Source organism: Carassius carassius, chromosome 10 (genome assembly GCF_963082965.1).
Source record: "Carassius carassius chromosome 10, fCarCar2.1, whole genome shotgun sequence".
Taxonomy (NCBI): domain Eukaryota; kingdom Metazoa; phylum Chordata; class Actinopteri; order Cypriniformes; family Cyprinidae; genus Carassius; species Carassius carassius.
The window spans coordinates 9473484-9491076 of NC_081764.1; the positions used below are offsets into that span (position 1 = coordinate 9473484).

A 17593-nucleotide genomic window follows, 5' to 3' on the forward strand; every position below is an offset into this window, starting at 1 on the left:
ACGAATCCATCAATCACCTTGTTCTGGTCAGTGGAAGTACGTCCCAACGCACCTCAACCCAGCTGACATTGGGTCAAGAACTGTGACACCAGCTTTGCTTAGCAGCACAACTTGGCTCAAAGGACCAGCCTTTCTCCATGATACATCTTCGTATTCACCTGAGTTTCCAGAGACTTATAACCTTATTGACCCTGACACTGACTCTGAAGTGCGTCCTCAGGTGGTGACAAGTCTCACACATGTTACCAGAGATGTGGTGCACCCACAACGCTTTGAACGCTTCTCCAAGTTCAGCACTCTCCTCACGGCCATAGCGCACCTCATCCACGTGGCTCGTTCCTTTGCCCACTCCACCCAGAATGAATGTCAGGGCTGGCACATCTGTCGCTCTACAGAGGAAGAGTTGCTAAGGGCCAAAGTGTGCATTGTGAAGAGTGTCCAGAATGAGTGCTATGCAGAGGAACTTAAGTGTATCAACTCAGGATCCAACATCCCATCTTCCAGCAGCCTGTGGAAATTGCACCCCATCATGGACCACGATCAACTTCTTAGAGTGGGAGGTCGGATTGGAAAGTCAGATCTGAGCACGGACGAGGCTCATCCCATCATCATTCCTGGCCAACATCATCTCGCAACCCTGCTTGTGTCTCACTATCATGAAGCGGTGAAACACCAAGGAAGACATCTGACCGAAGGTGCCATTCGAGCGGCAGGGTTCTGGCTGGTAGGAGCTAAACGCTGCATCAGCAGTCTGCTTCACAGATGTGTCACTTGTAGAAGGCTGAGGGGGAAGACTGAACATCAGCAGATGGCAGCTCTGCCGGCAGAACGGTTACAAGTAGCACCTCCTTTCACCTACGTAGGTGTCGACGTCTTTGGACCATGGGACATTGTCTCACGCCGCACAAGAGGAGGAGTCTCCAACTCTAAACGATGGGCTGTGATGTTCTCATGCATGTGCTCAAGGGCAGTTCACATCGAGGTAATTGAAGCAATGAGTACCAGCAGCTTTATCAATGCCTTGAGGAGGTTCTTTGCAGTCAGGGGCCCTGCAAAGCAGATTCGCTCTGACTGCGGAACTAACTTCGTCGGCGCCTCTCGTGAGCTGGAGATGGACAAGACTAATCCAGGCTTCAACAGTGTGGAAGAGTACCTGGACACACAGAGCTGCACCTGGGTATTCAACCCGCCCCACGCGTCCCATATGGGTGGCGCCTGGGAACGCATGATTGGCATTGCCCGCCGTATTTTGGACTGCATGCTGCTTGAGCAGAGGAGGTCTCACCTTACACATGAAGTTCTGACCACACTTATGGCTGAGGTAGCTGCAATCATGAATGCTAGACCGCTCATCCCAGTATCATCGGATCCGGAATCGCCCGTCATCCTCACCCCAGCAATGCTCCTGACTCTCAAGACAGGATCTGCTCCTCCTCCTCCGTCAGGAAGCTTTGAGGAAGCGCATCTCATCAGAGAGGAATGGAAGCGGGTTCAGGGCCTAGCAGACATGTTTTGGAACAGGTGGAAACATGAATACCTCAAAACATTGCAGCTTCGGCACAAATGGCAAGGAAAAAGGCAGAACCTCCAGGAAGGAGACATAGTTCTCTTGAAAGACAATCAGGCAAAGAGAAATCAATGGCCTACGGGCATCATCACAAAAACCTTTCCAGGAGAAGATGGACTGGTCCGGAAGGTTCAAGTGGAAATCGTCAAGGATGGAACCAGAAAGGCTTTTTCTCGGCCCATTAAAGAAGTGGTTCTGCTTCTCTCTCCAAAGACTGATTCTGTTAATTAATGTGGGCTCTTTAAAGACCCCAAGCGGGGAGTGTCATGCCGCTTGAAAATGTGTTTGTTTCAGCAGTTCAGTGTGGTTTGTCTATCTTGTAACCATAGTAACTTAGTACTAGTGCATGTGGGGAAATAGGAAGTAAAATTGCCATGCGGTAATCAGCTACAGGAATGTGTGAGCTCTATCAGTCGTTCTGAGTCGATCGCTTTTCCTTTTTCCTTTTTGCTAAGGCAACGTCTGTAAGTATTTCTCATCGTGTAATATTTGGTTACTGCTTACTTTTAAGTTAGTAAGATTATTGAGACGGTTAAATTAGTTTGTTTATTGCTGCTGGTTGTTTCTACTAGCTTGATTGTGTTTATCATATAGGCTACACTGCTATGTTAGTTAAGTGGTGCTACTTACACTGTTATTGTGTATTTGAGTTTGATTAATAATATAGACATCTCATTGTACTGTATTGCAGTTTCACAAAATTCCCAGTAAACTTCATGGAAATGAATCAACTGTGTCCTGGAGTTTCTTGGGAGTGTTTAAGCTGAATGGAACATAGCCCATGACAGATACAAAGAAAACCGTCCTTGAAAGTAAATTAAACTCATCTGTCACAAACCTGAAAAAAGGTGAGATTTGGCAGGACATAAACAAAATAAATGCAACACACGTAGTTATTCATGTGGCGACACAAGGCTAGTGACACCCTGCGGATCACTCTACATACTGTAGATTTATGAATCTGTATGCAATCGCCGATTACATTTTGCATTGATCCAGTTGCAAAAAAACGTAAGGCGACACACACACACTTGAAGGCTTGGGGAGAGAGCGCCGTTTCTGTCTGTCTCGTGCTGAATATCAGACGCTATCATGTCCGTTATCCGTTTATGCCCTCTCTTTTAAAGCGCAAACGAGCATATATGTCGACATCATCATAAATATCCAACGGATGATGTCCGTCTCGTAAAACTCGTTGACGAACTTGCGGCTCTTCATGATCAAATACGAGCTCATCAATGTGATCTAATCTGGCTGACATCTTATTCCGACCGTTATTCATGGACAGAGGCTTCCGTAAATATTTAGTTACAACGTATAGTTGTTTAAACTAAGTTTAATGGTGCAACGCAAAAATATTTAGTAGTCCGTAAGTCGTAACTTAGTGTCCATTTACGTCAAAACTAGGCTAAGTTATAACTTACGCACAGCTGGTGCAACCGGCCCCAGCTGGTCGCTTATTTCTTATATCAGAATATAATATGTAACTGTAAAGCCCATTATAAATATTTAAATACGCTGAACCATGTGAACTGTATCATAGCTGCATGAATGAACTTTGCAGCAAAAAAACCCGCGTCAAAATCAGTTAGGTATTCAGTGAGATAGGATTAATTTAATGCGCTGACAGCTCATTGCACCTGGCAAACAAGTTACACTGAGTGGAGCTGGCGACCGGTCCAAGATGGCGGCTCCACGGCTCGTTCGTGCCAATAGGCAGTAGCGTTCGATGGGGCGTCTACCTATATGATGTCTATGAAGTGAAACCGCACGTGTCTCAATACGGTTTGTTCCAGTCGAGGGTCAGTAGCGCGATATCGTGAACCTCGTTATTTAACGTAGAAATCTCAAGGTAATGTCAAAGTGCATCTGGCTTGCTCGGTATTACTATTATAAAGTAACAAATAAAATGAGCGGAAAGAAAACAGAAGGGCCATGATCAGGTGGTCTCACGTGATGGAGAAGCTCAGCTTGCCATTTCGCGGCGGACAGAAGTGATTTTAGAAAGTTTATTAGGCTACAGTTTCAAACGAATTACGTGCAACTCATAACTCGAAATGACGCTCAGATGTAACGTACGTTATGGTTTTAAATATTTGCCACCATGTGACCATCTCCTTTGTTTTCATGTTATAGGAATCTCCTTGTAAACCTGGGTTTATTTGCAGCGGGTGTTTGGGTGGCAAGAAACCTTTCAGACTTTGACTTGATGTCTCCTCAGCCATTCACGTAACGTTATTTCCCAATCCACAAAAAAAAATATTTTAACAGGTGAAAAATCTTGAGAGCATTGTACACCCCTAAACAATAAATCCCAGCAATTGGATGGTTACAAATGTAAAGACTCTGTACATTCTGCGTTTTGTTGAAATAAAGCTCATGTTTAAACAGTTGCGTACAGCCTTTTATTTAATATACATATCAATATTGAAACTTTAAAAATAAATTAAAATGAAAAGATCCAGTAAAATTAGCCTTTTTAGAGCACTTCATGGTGCCCATTTCTTTAAGAACAAACTCTGCTGCGTTTCCACGTTCTCTGCCTCCTATTTTGAAGAGAAAACTTTCATCCAGGTCTCTTTTTCTAACCTGAGGACACAATGATTCCCCATTTTAGAAGTTACCTTAAATAAGGATTTTTTTATTATTATTTTAAATAAGGATGAATACACTTCCACTGTGCAATAGATTGTATTGCCAAGACAAGGCAAAAAGTTGAGCTGAAAATTACCTCGTTGATGCAGCCAGTATCAGGCCTCTGGAAGATTGGTTGTAGTTCTGGTTCAGATGGAGCCGGAAGGATTCAGGAGGAAATCCCAAACTTGTTTCGAGCTCCTTTACACGTACTTTATCAGGAAATGGTGCATGGTCCTGCACAACAAATCTGTTTCCACTGAGTGGAGTATGGAGAAAAAATAAAAAATCCGTTACCAAACCTAGGTAACTCTTAAATTAGAGGGTCCATAAAATGGAGATCTTCTAGCATATCATACCTTTTAACAGAGAGGAGCAAGAGATCATTGAAAAGGTGTATGTACACATCTTTGCAAGACACTGTAGAGCCTCTGTGACTGCCGCCAATCATTAGATGCTTGAAAGTTCCCTCTTGAATCAAATGACGCCCTCTGCTGATTAATGGAACGGACTGATTGAGAACAGAAAGAAAGTGGTTTTAAATATGACGGCAGAAAACACAAAAAGGGAATTACAGGAATAAGATTTTATACCTTAACACTTCCAAAGTCCATTAACTTGTCCAAACAAATAAGCAACTCGGTCCTCTTCATTAGTTCGACATTCCTGTCACACTCTTCCACTATCTAGACATTTATATGCATTAATTTGTATGGTAACAATTAATACGTAATATTTATCAGCAAGTAATAAATTAGGATCCAATTCTGATATTATAAATGGAAGGCATTTATTATTTTGAAAGCAAAAGCATGATACAGCCTACCTTACGTACAGCTCCAATGGCTTCCATCAGATAAGGGACATTAGAACCAACACGTTCAGCTCGTTTGAGGATGTTCTGAGCAAAACATAAAATGTTCACATTCACTAAACGATGGCAACAGGATGTTCTCTGAAGAGTCTGCACATCTCTCTGGCTTGTGTAAATTAAAGCAGACCTCAAGTAAGAGCGTCATCCTGGTGATCCTCTGGAAGGGAAGAATCAGAAAAGACTTCAGGGTCTGTCTCTGGCATTGTGGATCTCCCTCTAGTTTCTTCAGGATCAGTGCAAATTTCTTATTTTCCTGCCTGGTGGGGGGAGCAAGACGGAATCAGAATGCTAGCATGTCATTTAATTATGTTCAATATGGAAGATGCATGAAAACAGAACAAACGTCAGTTGAGCGACAAGAGCCTCCTGGTACATCATGTTGGTAATATATGGCACGTAGACTTTTTGGAAACATTGCCGTTGATTCAAAACAATATCACCAACCCGGGACATTACCACATACTGCCTAAGATGGGACTCCATGTCCTGCAGAAATCTGAATTAACCAAAAAAAAATATATATATATAATAATAAAGTTAAAGAATTTAAAAAAAAAAAAAATTAATATTGAAATACAAATCATTTGAAATAACAGATTCCAGTTTAAAATGAATTTTCTTCTAGTGATGGCAAAGCTTAAAATGTTCCAACAGTGGTCATTTCGGTCTTCAGAATCTCATTCTAGTAATGAGGACTTGGTGTTCAAGAAACACTTAAAAATTGTGAAAACCAAGATGCATTTTTTCAGGCTTCTTTGAGCATTTATTTGAAATAGAAATCTTTTGTAAAGTTACAAAATGTCTATACAGTCACTTTATCGGTTTAGTAAATGCTTGCTGAAACTTAACCAAGCATAACTTTTGAATTCATGTATACCATTCTACATGCCAACTTCTAGGTTGTATAAAATAAGATCTAGAAGTTAATAGCATATTCAAGTATCCATCCTTACCGTTCACTGACTCTGCAGACATCCTTTAGGTTGGAGAACAGAACACGGTGCTGCACACGGGGCAGGATCCCTTTGAGTTCTGCGGAGCACTGAAACACATTCAGTGCTACGATCAGACTCTTCTGATACGAGGCCTCGGACACAATCAGCTCAAACATGGCCTAGACCAAAAACAAAAACAAGGGATAAGTATTGTGGAAAAACAGTAGACAGACCAGTGTCATAATTTGCATGCAAGACCTGTTGGTGTTCTGCAATACACACACCTCTTGAAGCTGGATCTCATGCACACTCAGAGAGTTCAGATGACGCTTTACTTGCGGTAGCTCCTGCCATAGAGGGTATGACTTGGCCTGTAGTCCTGGAGGGCTCAACACAGAGGATGGGCTTGACGCAGGGGGAGTTTTCAGACCAGAAATGCATATGGAGGACACAAATTCTGACAACCCAGTGTGCTGTACTCTGTGTAAATCATTCTTCATAGAACTCATCCAAAACTCCTGATATAAAGGGACCGCTAGGAAATCAAAGTTGAGATTTCAGATATCAGGCTTTTACGGCTGATGGAAGATGAAATTAATAATGTAAATGAGAGAAAAAAAAAAAAAAAAAAAAAAACGACTACTTTTATACATCTCCCAACAATACGTCCTAGTAGTTTTAATGCTTAGTTTTGTTATCAAAAGCACTATGGTTTTAATTGTAGGGGGGAAAACATAAAATCCAATGCAATACAATGATAAATTTTAACATTCCTTAAAAGCATGATATATGTCATACATTTAATTAAAAAAAAACAAAAAACCACATTGCTACTAGAACTACTAATCAAGTAAACCCAAGCTGCTTCAGTCCAGTAAGTCTTCATCTTAAGAGATCACGAACACACACATTTTATATATTTTTTTGTGTGCGTTTACTTTATAAAAAAAATCTTTAAAGCTCTTACAGCAAAAAGATGTGTTCCAAGACCTGAGGTGGTGGGTTTTTGGAATTATACTAAAAATAAATTTACTGAAAAAATAAATAAAAGCAGCACATAATAGATGGTGTTCTTTTTTTTTGTTGCAAAGTTTGGATTATATTAATAATTTAGAGGCCTTAGAAAACAATACAAATATTACACAGCAGCCCTTAAAAGGCATCTTTTTTTCCCCCCAGTCTTCGAGGGATGAAATGTGACCAGACTACAGTATCTGGTTGACCGTTTGATAAGATTCATCTGTAAACTTACAATGGTTGATGTACTCCGATTCAAACTGGGCAACATACGTTTCTTGCGGAGAACTGACTTCCATTGCATCTTCCCTAAAACAAGGAAAATGGTTGAAAAGAAACTGCTTCATTTTCTGTGCAAAGGCTGATGAACATTAATAAATAGTTAACACTGGGTGCCTGAAATGTCTTTTTGTGAATCATAAACATTACCTTTTCACCTCACTCTCCTCACAGTGCATGTCAGAAGATTTCAGACTGGAGCTCTCCCAAGTGAAGAGGGATGGCACAGGCAGAGAAAAGCCCATTAAGTCCCATAATTGCAAGCTTGCAACTGATCCAAGAGCTTTAGTCAACCCTTCAATTGTGCTAACAAAAAGAGAAATCAAGATGAAATTCAACACACTATTTAAACCCTTTTTTAAAAGATGCATTACAAGTCTTGATCCTTACTGTGAGATAGGCGGTTAAAAGGAAGTAAAACAACAGGATAGGAACAGTTATGATACCAGGCCAAGTTAGAACATAGGAATAACGAACAAATGTAACATTTATCATTCATTTTATAACATACCAGTAAAGTCCACCAGACGCTTCACAGTCCTCTACATTTGTTTTAGAGGTGTGTTCATCCAGCCCGGGGCGATCAGTGTCACCAAATAATGCTTCTGTAAGATCTCTATCGGACCAGATCCCCTCATCCTCCATGACATGAGCCATACGAAAGCGGTAAACCTTCTCGTGGCTTACTAACTTTCAAGAGTTTTAATGTTAAATACTAAATTTGAATTAAAAAAAACTGATTATAAATTATTGCAGTCAACGTACTGCTTTTACACAGCAAGTCACCAGAGTCTAATTGATTCAGAAGAGCGTTCTCACCTGTCCAATTTCGCCCAACCAATTTTACTGCAATTGATTGGGCGTTGCTCTGACGATGATTACTTTATTATTGGCTGAACCTAATGTCTGTGTCTTATCACGTGTAACATTTTTTATTTGAAGAATGATGTCAGATAACAAAATCGTCATCACATTGCACACTGTTTAAATGATTCTTGTAAGATGTAAATGAAACAAAGTGTATTTAAATACTTCACGCTCTCGAAATTTCACTTTTAATTCGTTACGTTAGTTGCAGTTTCTGTATTAATAAGAACAAACGAAGAATGTGCATATAAATAAAACTTAATTATGTTTCATTTCCTTAATAATAAATAATTAAAATATGTATTAATATATGTATTTGGTTTTCAGTGTGAGATGCACCATATTATGAAAGATGAATGACATTGTTAATTTTAAGTAATTTAACTAGAGTAAATAGGCATTTTAGCATTATAAGATTTTCCAAAACTGACAAATCTATCCAGTTTATCAAATAATACAATTTAAAACATAGAAGGCATTGTGACATTGTCACATTTTTGCAGTCTACTATATACAATTAATACAAAAAAAAAAAACAGCTGCACATTTGAAATACAAGAATCTCTTTTTTTCCTTTTATTTGGTTTTAAACTGTATAGAAGATTGAACTGATATATATGATTCAGAGATTATAAAATAAAAATGACAAAAGATCACAGACAGCTGGAAAGGGAACATCAGGACTTTACACCAAAATCAAGTGTTTAGACGAGGGACAACAAATAAGAGAATAAAACAACTTAGTGGTAGATGGTATCCCATCAGCCGCACTGCAACACTTCTCATGGTACCATACTTGGCCTGGCTCTGCCTCGCTACCAGCCTCAACTACTGCATTTTGAGGGACAATCCAGACCCCAAAAAAGATGACTAAAGAGGCAAATAAAAATAAACAGTATTTTAACTAACACTGAATAGAGCACAAATGCAATCATGCTTTTTTTATTTTGCTTTTTGGTCATTTTGAAGTTACCTTTTTAATTCTGAAGAATTATTATATATTTTATAAACGTTATGTAATATCAGAAAATGAACAATGCATCTTAATTATAAAAGAAGGAAAGGCAATAAAATGAAATTGTTCTAATGCATCCATGAATTATATAAACTTGTTCCATCAATTCACTTGAGTTCAGCATTTCATACAAATCACTTTATAGGCTCTTTAACATGTTTTGCTTGGTTCTTGACAATTTTTTATGAATAAAAATGTTTTCATGACTCTTGGTTTTTTGGAAGGAAATTTAGTTAAAACACCACACTTCTTTTTTTTTCCAAACACCAAGATCTCATCATAAACCTTTGTGGCTGTGCAAGGGTGGTGGTTCGGCTAAGATTTTATCATCTAGCTATCTTCTGTGAACATATTTTGTCATGGCACAGACCATATTATCAATATCTGCCAGAAAATTCCCCAATGTGCATCAGCTTTATGTACTACAGCTGAACTGCACTTTCAGTTATTCCTTCATAAATTATATGAAAATTTACAAACATCAAATTATATAAATATAAAAAAGTCAGCATAACTCTTGTATGGGGCATGCACTGAGCCAATAAAAAGTTCACATTAATATATTAGGAATAAAACACCTGTGTATAACCCTCAAAGAAAGTCTTTTTTTTTTATTATTGACCATTTGTAAATAATTCTTCAAAACACACCATCTAGGAAAAAAAAAACCACAACATGAAGGGCATAAACAAATATAGAAGCAAAAACCATAAAGAGTGTACATAATTCAGCATGGCATTTATCCAGTGAAATCAAAATGAGAGATACTGGACTGTTACATGGGAAATACAAAAAAATATTTTTTATTATGGATTCAAGAGAAATAATATGCAATAAAACCGAAGATTAACATTGTATAACTATATTTTTTCCAGAATTAGTCACATTTCTCCAACTTTAACACAGAATTCCAAATAAAACAATCAGTTTTACATCTTGGAAGTCTCGGTTCAACATGAAAGATCAACATGAAGAGAGCTGCAGCTGTGAGAATTTTTACATACACGCCTTAATCCTTTTATTTGAAAAAGTGCAAAGGGGAATAAATAAGATCTGTGCCAATATGATGATTATTTTTCAGCTTTTTCAGGGGTTCCATCTTCAGGTTTGGAGGAGAAGCGCTCCATTAGTGTCTTCCGCAATCCTTTTTTCTCTTCATACGTGTTTCCTGCAAAACCAAGAAATTAGAAGTAAAAATGCTGTTTCTTTTTACTTTCTATTGATAAAAAAAAAAAAAAAGTATCACTGTTTCCACAGGAAATGTTACTCAAGCATATTTAGAATCACTTCATGTCATGGTGTGAAACTCAAGATTGGAGTAATGGCTGCTATTCATCTCAAATTAGAAAAGTTATTTGAAATCACTATTACAGTTTAAAAGAAAAGAAAAGAAAAAAAAAACAAAGCAGCACCGGTGAGCATAATGTCAGAAACCAATCAGCAGACTCTGCATCACGATCCACACAACGTTCAATCTCCCCAGAATTCTAATCACCCACACCTGTTCACAATCCGTAACCTCATCAACCAGCTCCATAAAACACTCACACTCACTGCAGTCTAGCGTCAAGCCTCCAACAGGAACTGACCGTATTTCCTCTGTCATCCGTCTATTAGAGAAAACCTGTTGAATACTCTGTTCACTGAAAATACTCACCTGTGTATCACTAACGTCTGACTCGGTCTGTAATCCTCAGAAGAGCTGCTGTTGATCACCGATGTCCTAGCTTCCAGCACTCATCCAAGGCTCATTGATACCTCGGTTTCTCCCGCTGAACCCTCACCTTATCCTGTAAGAAATAAGGCCAGTGTTATCATTCTGGGATTGGATTTACGGAATACATGATTTCAAGAACGTGCATTACCCTGTTGTGGATCCCGCATCTTATGTTCACTTAAATCCTCTCGTCTGGAAAAGACAATTCACATTCACTGATCTGAAGAGGAATACTCACCCGTGGTGGATTCTGATACCCTTTGTTGAACTATTCTGAAAGATAATTTGAGTCCCTAACCCGTTGAGTGAAAAATTACCCGCTGTGGATCCCGAATGCCTATGTTTTGTTGCTCCGGGTTTTTTTTCCCCGAATCCCTTACACCTGCTATCCTAAAATTCAATAAAGTTGTGTTATTTAACATCACCTCGATCTCTGAGTCCATCGTATCCCGACAGAAGGCTTGACCTACTAAACTCCAAATCGATGGTATGGATATAACACAGCCAACACCCGCCGCTATTCCCACACAATCTGCAAGCAATGCTACCGCTTCAGCAACATCAGCTCCCGGTACTTCCGCAAACACTGCTCCCACGCTGGTGTGCTTGGCTAACTCCGCCTCCCGACTAGCGCCATTCTCCGGCCGGGCGGAGGACTGCAATGGATTCCTGTTGCAGTGTTCACTTGCTCTTGAAATACAAGCTCAGACGTACTCCACTGATCGATCAAAGATCTCGTTCATAATTCAACATCTATCTGGATCAGCATTAAGATGGGCAGAGTCACTGTGGATGCAACAAACAGAAGTTACTACATCATTGCAGAGTTTTGTCAATCATTTCAAGGAGGTGTTTGAACAACCCATCAGTGATTCCTCCATTAGTGACAAATTGTTGCAGCTCCGCCAGGATAACAAATCTGTTTCAGAATATTCCATCGAATTCCGGACACTAGCCTCTGCAAGTGGTTGGAATGAAAAGGCCCTCATCTCTGTGTTTCGTCGAGGTTTAAATCCTGCTCTCCGCCTACAACTCGCCATTTATGATGATAATCTAGGGCTAGAAAAATTCATACAACAAACCCTGCGCATTCATCAAAGATCACAGAGTTGTTATCACGATTCCCGATTACCCAATACACATTTCAATCGACCTCCATCTGACTCCACTTCTGAGAGTTCACCCGAAAAGATGCAGGTCAATGCTCATAGAATCTCCCTGGCTTAACGTACCCGAAGAAGAGAACTGAAGTTATGTCTGTACTGCGGGACAGCAGGTCACTTTCTCAAAGCATGTCCTACTCGTCCGCCTCGACTGATGGTGAGTTCAGTGCAAACTTTAATTCCAGTTTCAACTCCTCTCACTATTCCAGTAATTCTGAAATTCCACAATCTCCAAGTCTCCGCAGCTGCCATCATTGATTCCGGGTCAGCGGGGAACTTCGTATCAGGGAAGCTCTGTAAGAGACTCAAACTCCAGAGGATCAACATTCCAAAACCATACTCCATCCACGCTGTAACTGGCGAATTTATCAACCAGGGGTACGTTATCACTCCGACACCACCTATCACTTTGTACACCGATAACACTCACCAAGAAAGTTTCGAACCATTTATCCTGGAAAACAGTCAGATTGAGGTTATCTTAGGACGGCCATGGTTAATCCGTCATCAACCTGATATCAACTGGCAGACTGGCAAAATCAATAGATGTCTCCTTTCAGAAGAACCTCACTCCGTTCAGGCCAACTCCCAATCACCAAAAATCATTAGTTTGAGTTCCACTTCTATTGAAAGTCCCACAGAAAATGTATCTGTCACTTTTCCCCACTGTTACTCCTCGTTCAAGTTACCCCCACATCGACCCTGGGATTGCGCAATTAATCTGATTCCCGGAGAATCTGTGCCAAAGGGTCGCATCTATTCCCTGTCAATTCCTGAGCAAGAAGCCATGCGAGCATACATTAAAGAAGCCTTACAACAAGGTTATATCCGCCCTTCCACTTCCCCCGCAGTGGCTAGCTTCTTCTTCGTATCCAAGAAGGATGGAGGTCTAAGACCCTGTATTGATTACAGAGCTTTAAATAAGATCACCACAAAGTTCAGTTATCCATTACCACTCATTCCCTCAGCCCTGGAGCAACTCAGAGAAGCCAAAATTTTCACCAAGCTGGATCTCCGAAGTGCCTATAATCAAGTTAGGATTCGAGAAGGGGATGAGTGGAAGACGGCATTCATCACTCCTGCAGGACACTATGAATACCTCGCCATGCCTTATGGCCTTGTAAACGCTCCTTCGGTCTTCCAGAGCTTCATGGACGAGGTATTCCGAGACTTCCTGGGGCACTTTATGTTGGTGTATATTGATGATATCTTAGTTTTCTCCAAAAATCCAGTAGAACATCAACATCATGTCTCCTCAATACTCAAAATCTGTTTTTAAAGGCTGAAAAGTGCACTTTCCATCAATCTCAGGTTGAATTCTTGGGCTACCAAATTAGTGAAAGAGGTGTGGAAATGGATAATAGGAAGACTGATGCCATCATGTCCTGGCCCACTCCAACTTCGATCAAAGAGCTCCAGAAATTTCTCGGCTTCGCTAATTTCTACCGAAGATTCATTCACGGTTACAGCATGTTAACAGCTCCTTTAACCTCTTTGCTTAAAGGTAAACCCAAGACCCTTCTATGGACCCCAGAGGCTGACCGTACCTTTCACTCACTCAAGACTGCATTCACCACTGCTCCCCTGCTTAAGCACCCAGACCCTGAAAAGGCGTTTATCGTTGAAGTCGATGCCTCTACCTCAGGTGTAGGAGCTGTCTTATCTCAATACTCTGAGAGCTCCTCCAAGCCCTTACCTTGTGCCTTCTTTTCAAAGAAGTTGTCCACTGCTGAAAGCAACTACGACATAGGTAATCGCGAACTCTTGGCAGTGAAACTTGCCTTGGAAGAGTGGAGGCACTGGTTGGAAGGAGCTAAGCACCCGTTCATAGTCTTCACTGACCATAAGAACCTCCAGTACCTAAAAGAAGCAAAACGACTTGATCCACGGCAAGCCAGATGGGCATTATTCTTCACTCGTTTCCATTTTAGAATTTCTTATCGTCCGGGCTCCAAGAATATCAGAGCAGATGCTCTTTCTCGTATCCATGCCCCTGAAGATCCGATCGCAGAACCAGAGACCATTCTACCAGAACAGATATTCGTCAACCCCATCCAATGGGACATCAATGAACAGTTACTTGAGCTATCTCAACAGCATCCTGGACCTCCAGAATGCCCTCCAGGAAAGATTTATGTGCCTCAAGAATTCCGCAATTCCTTAATTTCTTCGGCCCATTCATCAGTTGGCACAGGGCATCCAGGGGTACACAAGACATGCTCCACGCTCCAACTCCGGTATTGGTGGCCAAACATGCAACAAGATATCACAACCTTTATCCAGGGATGTATTCCATGTGCCATGTCCAAGGTCCCAAGAAACCTTCCAGCCGGTAAACTGGCCCCACTCCCTGTTCCAAATCGACCCTGGTCCCATATCGGGGTTGACTTTGTCACCGATCTCCCAAACTCAGCCGGGAATACCTGTATCCTCGTTGCCATCGACCGGTTCTCAAAGGCTTGCAAATTAATCCCACTCAAGAATCTCCTACGGCCTTTGTCACGGCACAGTTATTAATGGAACACGTCTTCCGAAACTTTGGAATACCAGAAGACATTGTGTCCGATAGAGGTCCCCAATTTATCTCTTGGGTTTGGAGAGCATTCTTCAACCTAATGAATGTGACGGTAAGCCTCTCATCTGGTTATCATCCACAAACTAATGGACAAACTGAAAGGAAGATCCAGGATGTAAGCCGGTTTTTGCGTACATTCTGCCACTCCAATCAACACATCTGGAGTCACTACTTGATTTGGGCAGAGTACGCACAAAACTCTCTCAGACAGTCATCTACTCAACTCACACCTTTCCAATGTGTACTGGGCTATCAACCTCCTTTGTTCCCATGGTCTGGGGAACCATCTGAAGTACCTGCAGTCAATGAATGGTTTAGGGAGAGTGAAAATGTTTGGAATCAAGCCCATCAGCACCTACAACAAGCAGTTAATCGTCAACAACATTTTGCAGATGCTCATCGACGCCAAACTCCCGTTTACCAACCTGGACAATTGGTATGGCTTTCTACCAAAGATATGCGAATCCGACAACCCTGCCGTAAACTTAGCCCAAAATACATCGGACCGTTCCCCATTGTCAAGCAGATCAATCCGGTCACATATCAGCTTCAACTCCCCGCTCAGTATCGGATCCACCCTACCTTCCATGTTTCCCTTCTCAAACCTCATTACCCACCTGTACCTGGCTCCCCAGCAGAATTGGCTCCCGGAGACGATCCTCCTATTCCACCTATAGAACCGGATCCCATCTATACGGTTAAAGAAGTGATGGACTCTCGACGTCGAAATGGTCAATTGGAGTATTTGATCGACTGGGAGGGATATGGACCGGAAGAGAGATGTTGGATACCTCGAAAGGATATCCTCGATCCTACTTTGCTTCTCGAATTCCATGCTCAGCATCCTGACAAACCGGCACCTCGACCCAGAGGCAGACCTCCAAGACATCGAGGTCTAAGGTCCGCTGGCGCGGACTCTAGAGGGGGGGGTAATGTCAGAAACCAATCAGCAGACTCTGCATCACGATCCACACAACGTTCAATCTCCCCAGAATTCTAATCACCCACACCTGTTCACAATCAGTAACCTCATCAACCAGCTCCATAAAACACTCACACTCACTGCAGTCTAGCGTCAAGCCTCCAACAGGAACTGACCGTATTTCCTCTGTCATCCGTCTATTAGAGAAAACCTGTTGAATACTCTGTTCACTGAAAATACTCACCTGTGTATCACTAACCTCTGACTCTGTCTGTAATCCTCAGAAGAGCTGCTGTTGATCACCGATGTCCTAGCTTCCAGCACTCATCCAAGGCTCATTGATACCTCAGTTTCTCCCGCTGAACCCTCACCTTATCCTGTAAGAAATAAGGCCAGTGTTATCATTCTGGGATTGGATTTACGGAATACATGATTTCAAGAATGTGCATTACCCTGTTGTGGATCCCGCATCTTATGTTCACTTAAATCCTCTCGTCTGGAAAAGACAATTCACATTCACTGATCTGAAGAGGAATACTCACCCGTGGTGGATTCTGATACCCTTTGTTGAACTATTCTGAAAGATAATTTGAGTCCCTAACCCGTTGAGTGAAAAATTACCCGCTGTGGATCCCGAATGCCTATGTTTTGTTGCTCCGGGTTTTTTTTCCCCGAATCCCTTACACCTGCTATCCTAAAATTCAATAAAGTTGTGTTATTTAACATCACCTCGATCTCTGAGTCCATCGTATCCTGACAGATAAGAATTAAATCAACCAATTAATGTAGTTAAATTGAAAATGTCTAACAGCTGAGCTTAAGAAATCCTCACCTGTTGCCAAAAGTATTCGGCACTCCTCCAACGTTACACCTGTAAAACTTGTATCTTTTGCCCTCGGAAACTGAAAAACAAACATTATGATTCGGTCACGTTTATTTAAAGAGGCTTGGGTAAATTAAACCAACAAAATTATATATATATATATATATATATATATATATATATAAACCCACACTAATAGTAAAAACAAATGTGATGAAAGGTCTTTTGACGATAAATCCAGTATACGCACATACTGTAATTGTCTTGATCTACTCCAAAGTCCCTAAAGAATAAGATACGCATCTTTCAAAGACACTAAAATATAATATTCCTAAAGAACGTATGTTGAAATAAATCTAAAGATGTAAAAAAAAAAAAAAATTTCCAATCAACGCAGAAAGGTTTAGATCTAGAAACATAGAAAAGACGACGCACCTTTTCTTTGTACACATTACTGTTGATGCGAGCCAGACTTTCATACATCTGATCACATTTCTCTGGATCTGAAATCTAAAGTGTAAAACACAAGACAACATAGGCAAGGCAAGATGTTTGAACAGTTGCTTAAATCATTTTGGCATAACATATTTTAACATAACATTAACCATAACATATTAGACACTGAAGAGGAAATAAACCTTCAGAATCAGAAAAGGGCTTTATTGCCAAGTGTACTTGCACAAACAATAATTCTTCATACATACATAATACTGCAAATAACGTTAAATCCTGCAATAATTCCCTTACAATACCTGCGTATTTTCCCCTTCTCGGAAAGCACTAGCGACTCTTTGGCGTAAAAACGTTCCTAAATCTCGGCCTTTCTTGGATTCGTCCTTTGGCCATTCCTCGCACAGCTTCAGAAATCGACGGTATCTGGTGGCAGCCATGTTTAAAGTCTGTTTCACGACTAACTGCATGCACTCACACACAGACAGCAAAAAGAAATGCACGGTCCTGAAAACCTGTAAGCCGTGGAGGGCAAAGTGGTACGGCGTTTCAAAATTGATTCCTGATAAAGTGAAACATCTCGGTTACGTACACTGTAAAAAAAAAAACTGTTATTTTACGGAATTTTACTGTTTACAGTTTTTTCACGTAATTTTGAAATAAAGTTTAAAATTGTAAAATTACAGAAATAGACTGTGTATTTACATATCCTATGTAAAATCACATGAAAAACATGTCAATGTGCATAACGCCAC

At 40.7% G+C, this 17593-nt stretch overlaps 3 protein-coding genes across 3 annotated transcripts; 1 reads left to right on the forward strand and 2 right to left on the reverse strand.

Annotated features, from left to right (window-relative positions):
- The first annotated feature begins 3461 nt into the window (after window positions 1-3461).
- LOC132151265 (mitochondrial import receptor subunit TOM6 homolog) lies at window positions 3462-3817 on the forward strand. Its single transcript, XM_059559379.1, is given in 2 exon segments — window positions 3462-3574; window positions 3704-3817. Coding segments are annotated over 2 exon segments (195 nt in total). The 5' UTR covers window positions 3462-3476; the 3' UTR covers window positions 3801-3817.
- Window positions 3818-4008: 191 nt separating this feature from the next.
- On the reverse strand, window positions 4009-8040 carry LOC132151722 (rho guanine nucleotide exchange factor 5-like). Its single transcript, XM_059560042.1, has 12 exons — window positions 7818-8040; window positions 7457-7612; window positions 7263-7336; window positions 6295-6545; window positions 6029-6189; window positions 5419-5571; window positions 5203-5332; window positions 5028-5102; window positions 4795-4887; window positions 4561-4712; window positions 4299-4460; window positions 4009-4156 (listed from the first exon to the last, which is right to left on the reverse strand). Exons 1-12 carry the CDS (start codon window positions 7961-7963, stop codon window positions 4114-4116), a joined length of 1596 nt encoding a protein of 531 aa, XP_059416025.1. The 5' UTR covers window positions 7964-8040; the 3' UTR covers window positions 4009-4113.
- Window positions 8041-9914: 1874 nt separating this feature from the next.
- LOC132151266 (ubiquinol-cytochrome-c reductase complex assembly factor 2-like) lies at window positions 9915-17306 on the reverse strand. Its single transcript, XM_059559380.1, has 4 exons — window positions 17141-17306; window positions 16824-16898; window positions 16398-16467; window positions 9915-10356 (listed from the first exon to the last, which is right to left on the reverse strand). The coding sequence occupies exons 1-4, from the start codon at window positions 17276-17278 to the stop codon at window positions 10259-10261; spliced, it is 381 nt and encodes a 126-aa protein (XP_059415363.1). The 5' UTR covers window positions 17279-17306; the 3' UTR covers window positions 9915-10258.
- Window positions 17307-17593: the final 287 nt, after the last annotated feature.

Excerpts from the sequence above, each read along its gene's own strand:
- LOC132151266 (XM_059559380.1), bottom strand. The coding sequence starts at position 17,278 with ATGGCTGCCACCAGATACCGTCGATTTCTGAAGCTGTGCGAGGAATGG. Across the intron at positions 16,468-16,823 it reads GTAATGTGTACAAAGAAAAG|TTTCCGAGGGCAAAAGATAC; the intron begins GTGCGTCGTCTT and ends TTTGTTTTTCAG. Across the intron at positions 10,357-16,397 it reads CCGAATACTTTTGGCAACAG|GAAACACGTATGAAGAGAAA; the intron begins GTGAGGATTTCT and ends TTGGTTTTGCAG.
- LOC132151722 (XM_059560042.1), bottom strand. The coding sequence starts at position 7,963 with ATGGCTCATGTCATGGAGGATGAGGGGATCTGGTCCGATAGAGATCTT. Across the intron at positions 6,546-7,262 it reads ATCGGAGTACATCAACCATT|CGGTCCCTTTATATCAGGAG; the intron begins GTAAGTTTACAG and ends TTGATTTCCTAG. Across the intron at positions 5,333-5,418 it reads GCTCTTGTCGCTCAACTGAC|GCAGGAAAATAAGAAATTTG; the intron begins GTTTGTTCTGTT and ends TCCCCCCACCAG.